The 7197-nt window shown below is 41.7% G+C and overlaps 1 protein-coding gene across 1 annotated transcript; it reads right to left on the bottom strand.

Annotated features, from left to right (window-relative positions):
- LOC103112428 (large ribosomal subunit protein eL43-like) lies at positions 1-554 on the bottom strand. The gene has a single exon (XM_007521855.2). The coding sequence runs from the start codon at positions 262-264 to the stop codon at positions 1-3; it is 264 nt and encodes an 87-aa protein (XP_007521917.1). The 5' UTR covers positions 265-554.
- Between the last annotated feature and the right edge of the window lie 6643 nt (positions 555-7197).

Here is a 7197-nt window from a genome sequence, read left to right as displayed (position 1 = left end):
TTACTGGTCTTTCAAGCCCTTCAGTCTTTTGATGGCAGACTTTACTGTGATGGCAGAAGTGGTGTTATGGGTCCTGGTTTTCATACAGAAACCACAGTGCCAGATATCCACAGCTCGTCTCTTCATCTTGGATTTGCCACAGAACGAGCAGGTGGACTTGGTGTACTGGTTGATCTCAATCTTCTTCACCATCCTCCAGTGGGAGGTGCTATAGTGAGTCCTGTATTTACCCACAATGCCCACCTTCTTGGTGTGCTTGGCCATGGCGCCACAAACTAGGTCCGATTTTTTTATTTTTTATTTTTATTTTTTGGCTTCCAGGGTTACTGCTGGGGCTCAGTGCCTGCACCATGAATCCACTGCTCCTGGATCCCCCCCTTTTGTTGCCCTTGTTGTTGTAGCCTTGCTGTGGTTATTATTGTTGTTGATGATGTTGTTCGTTGTTGGATAGGACAGAGAGAAATGGAGAGAGGAGGGGCAGACAGAGAGGGGGAGAGAAAGATAGACACCTGCAGACCTGCTTCACCACCTGTGAAGAGACTCCCCTGCAGGTGGGGAGCTGGAACCGGGATCCTTCCTCAGGTCCTTGCCACGTGCGCTTAACCGCTGGGTTACCGCCCAACCCCCAACTTAAAATTTTTTTTAAGGAACTCTCCCTGGGGTGAAGAGTTCATAAGATCAATTCTTCTTCTCCTCCTCTTCCCCCTCTTCCTCCTCCTCCTCCTCTTCCCCTCGTCCTCCCTCTACTTCCCCTCTCCCCCTCCTCTTCTCCTTCCCCTTCCCCCTCCACATCCTCCTTCTCCTCCTTCCCCCTCTTCCTCCTCCTTTTTTAAAAACATCTTTTTATTGGATAGAAATATTCAGAAATTGGGGAACAGGCGGTAGCACACCGAGTTAAGCGCACATAGTACAAAACATAAGGACCTGCGAGAATTCTGGTTGGAGCCTCTGGCTCCCCACCTACAGGGAGGTCCTACCCCCGCCCCCCAAATCGAAAAAAAATAGCCACAGGAACAGGTTATTCATAGTAAAGGCACTGAGCCACAGAGATAATCCTGGAGGCAAAGAAAAACAATTTAAAATATATATATATATATATATATTCAGAAATTGAGAGGAAAGGGGAAGATAGAGAGGAAGAGAGACAGACACTTGTAGATCTGCTTCACTATTTGCAAAGCTTTTCCCTGCAGGTTGGGGCCCAGGGCTCAAACCATGTCCTTGCGCATTGTAATATGTATGCTCAACCAGGTACCCTACCACCTGGTCCCTGTCTCTCCCTCTCTAACTTCCCCTCCCTCTCAATTTCTTTCTGTCTTTATCCAATAACAAACAAACAAATAAATACCTAAGTAAATACTTAAATAAATAAAACTAAATATCTGTGGTGAGTGAACATTAAAATGAACAGTGTCTATGTCATTATTCTCACCAATTACTTAGAAACACAGACTGTTTTTTGATTTGTTTTGTTTCAGTTATATCAGGAAAGTGCAAGAAGTGACCATGAGCATAAATTCAGCACTGATGCAGACTTCATGGACCAACTTTGCAGGTGCTGAGAAGTACTCTATATTTGGAAGGAACTCTTGAGGCATCACTGAACTGTACTTAGTGTATGTTCATCCATCACCTATGACTAATAAGTTAATGACCATGTGGCTTTCTCCACATGAAACCATTTTTTTACAGTTTTTTAAAATATTTATTATTTTCCCTTTTGTTGCCCTTGTTGGTTTTCATTGTTGTTGTAGTTATTAATGTTGTTGTTATTGGTGTCGTCATTGTTGGGTAGGACAGAGAGAAATGGAGAGAGGAGGGGAAGACAGAGAGGAGGAGAGAAAGACACCTGCAGACCAGCTTCACCGCCTGTGAAGGGACTCCCCTGCAGGTGGGGAGCTGGGGTTCGAACTGGGATCCTTATGCCGGTCCTTGTGCTTTGCGCCACCTGTGCTTAACCCGCTGCGCTACAGCCCGACTCCTCCATGAAAACATTTTTAAAGTGTTAGACCAAGAGACTGGAGAGATAGTCCACCAGGTAGGCTGTATGCTTTGGCATGCACATGGCCTTGGTCCGAATCCTGGTACAACTTGGGAAGTATTATGGGAGCTCTGGCAGTGTGGTTTTTCTTCCTTTCTCAGTCTATCTGAATTGAAAAGTGATCCAAAGTGATGAAATTACATATATTATAGGGTCCAGCTTCTCTCTCTCTCAAGCCAAGATTGCACTGTGTTTATGGTGCCAAGCACTGTGTCTACAGTGACATCTCTCTTCTGCCATGATGAAGAGCAGAACACAAAAATTCCTCCATGTCAGTTCAAGTTTCCAACTGCCTCTATGCACACTTCTACTGGCTGAGTACTTTGTCGCATGGCAGTCTGTTTGCATAACCATTATGCTATCTACCCCTGCCTGTGAATACTATACTTTATCATAAATACTTCATCATAAAACTTGAATCAGAGTCATCCTAAGTTCTTAGGGACCTCCAAACAGTCTGACTAAGGTGCTGCATTGAGTATGGTCTTAGAAGTGTAGCAGTGGATAAAATGTTGGACTCTCAAATTTAGTCCTGAGTTTGATCCCTGGCAGCACATGTCCCAGAGTGAGGTCTAGTTTTCTTTCACTCTTCCCCTGTCTCTCTCATTAGTAAATCATATATATATTTTTTTTTCTTTATTGGGGGATTAATGTTTTACAGTTGACAGTAAATACAATAGTTTGTACATGCAAAACATTTGTCAGTTTTCCATATAACAATACAACCTCCACTAGGTCTTCTGTCATCCTTTTCCAGGACCTGTACTCTCCCTGCCCCCTCACACCAGAGTCTTTTACTTTGGTGCAGTACACCAGTATATATATTAAAATATTTATTTATTCTCTTTTGTTGCCCTTGTTTGTTTATTGTTGTAGTTATTATTATTGCTGTCATCATTGTTGGATAGGACAGAGAGAAATCAAGAGAGGAGGGGAAGACAGAGAGGGGGAGAGATAGACAGACACCTGCAGACCTGCCTCACCACCTATGAAGCGACTCCCCTGCAGATGGGGAGCTGGGGCAGGGGATATATTTTTATGTGCTGTGTTGACATACCATCAGATGCTGGGATATGAAGTGACCCTGCCCCAAGTAATCCCTCACCTAGTCTGGAAAAATTTGAGAACTGCTCTGTGCATCACATTAAGAAGATCTTCTGATTCACATTATATTGTATTGTCCTTCTGAGTTTTTTTTTCTACACTGTATCTCCATCTGCTTGTTCCCACTTGACTGATAGGCCTTTGTTAGTAACTTCAGTTGTTAATCATAAGCCCTTTTGCTGTCCTGTCCTCCTTCATCACACACAGGACATCTCAGCCTATTGCCTACAAGACTGTACACACAAGAAGGACTTAGAGTAAAATAAGAATGTCGCCCAGGAGGTTGCATAGTGGAAAGTGCTGGACCCTCAAGCGTGAGGTCCTGAGTTGTTGGTATGCATGAGACCCCTTCTGTTTCATTTGGTTTAAATCCCCCCTGCTTAACACTATTCTATTTACATAACCACTTCATTCTATTTACATAACCACTTCATTCTATTTACATAACCACTGTTAACAAGTTCCACCCTCCCTCCAGGGCATTTGTGGTTCAGTGATAGGATTCTCGCCTAATCTGCCCCCTCTTTGTCACACTCTGATTTTCACCAGTCACTTTTCTCTCCACCCTCTCTATGTCACATCCTGTTTCCACCTTACCTGGCAAGTATATATAAAGACAGCATTGTGAGTTTTACAGTACTGTACTTTGAGTTTAACTTAGCTCGTCTTAGATTGTGTTGCGTCCTGCATGAATAAAGAGATACTGCCTACAGCTCAACCATGAGTCCCTGGTCGTCTGTTACCCGCCCGTGCCCGTGAAGCCAGCCCGGCGAAAACAACCTAACCCATCGAAAACAACACTGAGTCACCCCTCCACCCACACTACCCTCTGTATCACATGTACCTGAATAATACTCTGGGTTCTCTTTCTTCCTCCCTTTCCCATAAATTAATTAAAAGCAATCACAGTCAAAAACACAAAATATGTCTACCACTAAGTTTACATTTTCTAAGAAAAATCCAACTATTTAGAGTAAAATATATAATTTCTTTTAAAGTGACTTTTTTGCAACAATAACCAGCCATTGCTGAGAGGTTTGGTTACTTTTCTTCACTTTCTACAGGCAAATCCTTCCCTTTTTGAGAGCTGTCTAAAAGGAAGTTCCTTTGCCCAGTGTTACTTCTGTGTCTGCTTTCTTAAATTTGCCCATTTGATATTGCTAGAGTTTTGAGAAGACTCCTCTCCTGGTGCTGAGGACTATCCCATTCTGAACAAAGTTCAATCACAGAAACTGTATTTCTCTCTTTTCCACTCTAAACTCTTTAAGCTTATCTAGTTTTTTGCTCTGTCAAAATTAAGTTCTTAGATATTTTGACCTTAGTTCTTCAGATCTTCTAGAGAAAATAGAACTCTGCAGGGCAGGTCACTAGAGCACCTGGTTAAGTGCATGTGTTACCATACATGGACCTGGGTTCAAGCTCCCCATCCCCACCTGCAGGAGGAAGGCTTCACAAGCAGTGAAACAGTGCTTCAAGTGTCTCTCTATTTCTCTCTCCCTCTCTATCCCCTTTCCCTCTCAATTTCTCTCTGTCCTATCAAATGAAATAAGTAAAGTTAAAAAATTACATAAATATAAAAAACAGAATTCTGTTAGAGAACCATTTAAGGTGTCTGGGGTTAGTATGGTATTGGCAGGAATGAGCATAAAGGTGGGAAAGAGAAGACCATTTGACAAAATTCAAATACAGCAGCATATTGGATGTAAATACATAAAAATAGCATTCCATTTGGCCAATTACTGTATCTGTTAAATACATACATATTTCTGTCCTCCCATTTTTGTTTTGTATATTCACAAACCTAAAAATAACCATATCCTTTCATTAAAAGAAATTTAGTTTTTTAGTAAGTATTGCAATGAACAGTAAAAAAGTATACCATCATCTACATAATGTTTTATAACTTGGATTTTCCTTGCAAGGCCCTTAAGTTGTATCTGACTGTAACTTTTCTTATTTACTTAGCAGCAGAGACATAATTACTATCAATTGATCATCCTATATTGGGTTTTACACCCCAAATAAGCCCACTAATAAGTTCCAAAAGCCTGTTTTACACTCACCTGTCTTCAGTTAGCTCTTGTTCTTAGAGGCAGTCAGCCCACAACGCTTTATATAGAGTCGCTATCCTACTTCCTTATAAAAAAAAGTGTTGACACCACACTATTATGAAGACATTTATGGCCAAGTTTTACAAACCATAGTAATTATCATAATAGTTACAAATACTTTGAACTTTTATAGAGCCCTTTATTCAAGAACATCTTGATGTTTTGCAAACATTAACCAATTAGCCCCTTACCACACCTCAGAGAGTCAAATCTTAGTTGTAGGTACTTTTTTTTTTCTTTTTCTCCTTTAAAAACATTTTTTATGATCTTTTTTTATTTATTGGATAGAGGCAGCCAGAAATTGAGAGGAAGGGCGAGGCAGAGAAGGAGAGACACACAGAGAGATACCTGCAGGCCTGCGTCACCACTTGTGAAGCTTTCCCCCAGTAGGTGAAGACCAGGGGCTCGAACCCTGGTCCTTGCACACTGTAACATGTGCTCAAACAGGTGAACCACCATCAAGCCCCAAGGTACTTTTTCTTTTATGCTTTTGCATCCAGATGCTTGTTTTCATTTGCACCAGTTTTGGTGAATAGGACCAGGTCAGGTAAGAAAGATAAGAAGAAAAGGAAGAAGAAAGAAAAAGAAAGAAAAGATGGGAGGAAGAAGTGGAAATTTAAGATTGAGAGACTTTAGGTCTGTATTTCAATCAGAGCACCCTTAAACAGACTAGATACACCATTACCTTCAGTATGTTGCTAAATATTTACAGAAATAAATACCTTAAAAAGGTTTATAGAGGGTGTTGGGCTGTAGCACAGTGGGTTAAGCGCAGGTGGCGCAAAGCACAAGGACCGGCATAAGGATCCCGGTTCGAACCCTGGCTCCCCACCTGCAGGGGAGTTGCTTCACAGGCGGTGAAGCAGGTCTGCAGGTGTCTATCTTTCTCTCCCCCTCTCTGTCTTCCCCTCCTCTCTCCATTTCTCTCTGTCCTATCCAACAACGATGACAACAACAATAATAACTACAACAATAAAACAACAAGGGCAACAAAAGGGAATAAATAAATAAAATAAAATATTTTTAAAAATTTAAAAAGAGGGTTTATAGAAAGTTTCTAAAGATTTTTTTTTTAAACTAGTGTACAGCTCTGGTTTATGGTGTTACAGGGGATTAAACCTGGGGCCTGGGATCCCAGGTCTCTTTGTATAACCATTATGCTATCTCTCCTAACCCCCACCTAGTATTTCTATTTTAAATGAGTACATGAGGAAATGTTCCAGAGCATGGGAAATAAGAATATAACCCTAGGGCTGGAGAGACAACATAATGGATATCCAAACAGACTTTCATGCTTGAAGCTCTAAGGTCCCAGGCTCAATCCCCTCGCCCCATAAGCCAGAGTTGAGCAGTGCTCTGGTAAATAAAAAAAGAGGAAGAAAGAAATTGTTATATATATCCTGGGACCAAGCACTGGGGACCCAATCTAAATCTTGCCGGGTGATAGTATAGAAACTCCTTATGCATTGGGAGTTGGGCTGTAGCACAGCGGGTTAAGCGCAGGTGGCGCAAAGCACAAGGACAGGCACAAGGATCCCGGTTCGAACCCCGGCTCCCCACCTGCAGGGGAGTCGCTTCACAGGCGGTGAAGCAGGTGTCTGTCTTTCTCTCCTCCTCTCTGTCTTCCCCTCCTCTCTCCATTTCTCTCTGTCCTATCCAACAACGATGACAACAATAATAACTACAACAATAAAACAACAAGGGCAACAAAAGGGAATAAATAAATAAAATAAAATATTTTTAAAAAAAGATTTTCTTTAAAAAAAAAAAAGAAACTCCTTATGCATTGACTCATATTAACAAATATTTTGGAGCTAGGCGGTAGTGCACCTAGTTAAATGCACACAGTACAGTGCATAAGGACCCAGGTTCAAAGCCCATGCTCCCCACCTGCAGGGGCAAAGCTTCATGAATGGTGAAGTAGAGCTGCAGATGTCTCTG

Source organism: Erinaceus europaeus, chromosome 3, assembly GCF_950295315.1.
Source record: "Erinaceus europaeus chromosome 3, mEriEur2.1, whole genome shotgun sequence".
NCBI lineage: Eukaryota > Metazoa > Chordata > Mammalia > Eulipotyphla > Erinaceidae > Erinaceus > Erinaceus europaeus.
This window is presented reverse-complemented; position numbering and strand designations above follow the sequence as displayed.

Bases quoted from the DNA above. Each gene is read 5' to 3' on its own strand.
- LOC103112428 (XM_007521855.2), bottom strand. From the start codon at position 264: ATGGCCAAGCACACCAAGAAGGTGGGCATTGTGGGTAAATACAGGACT.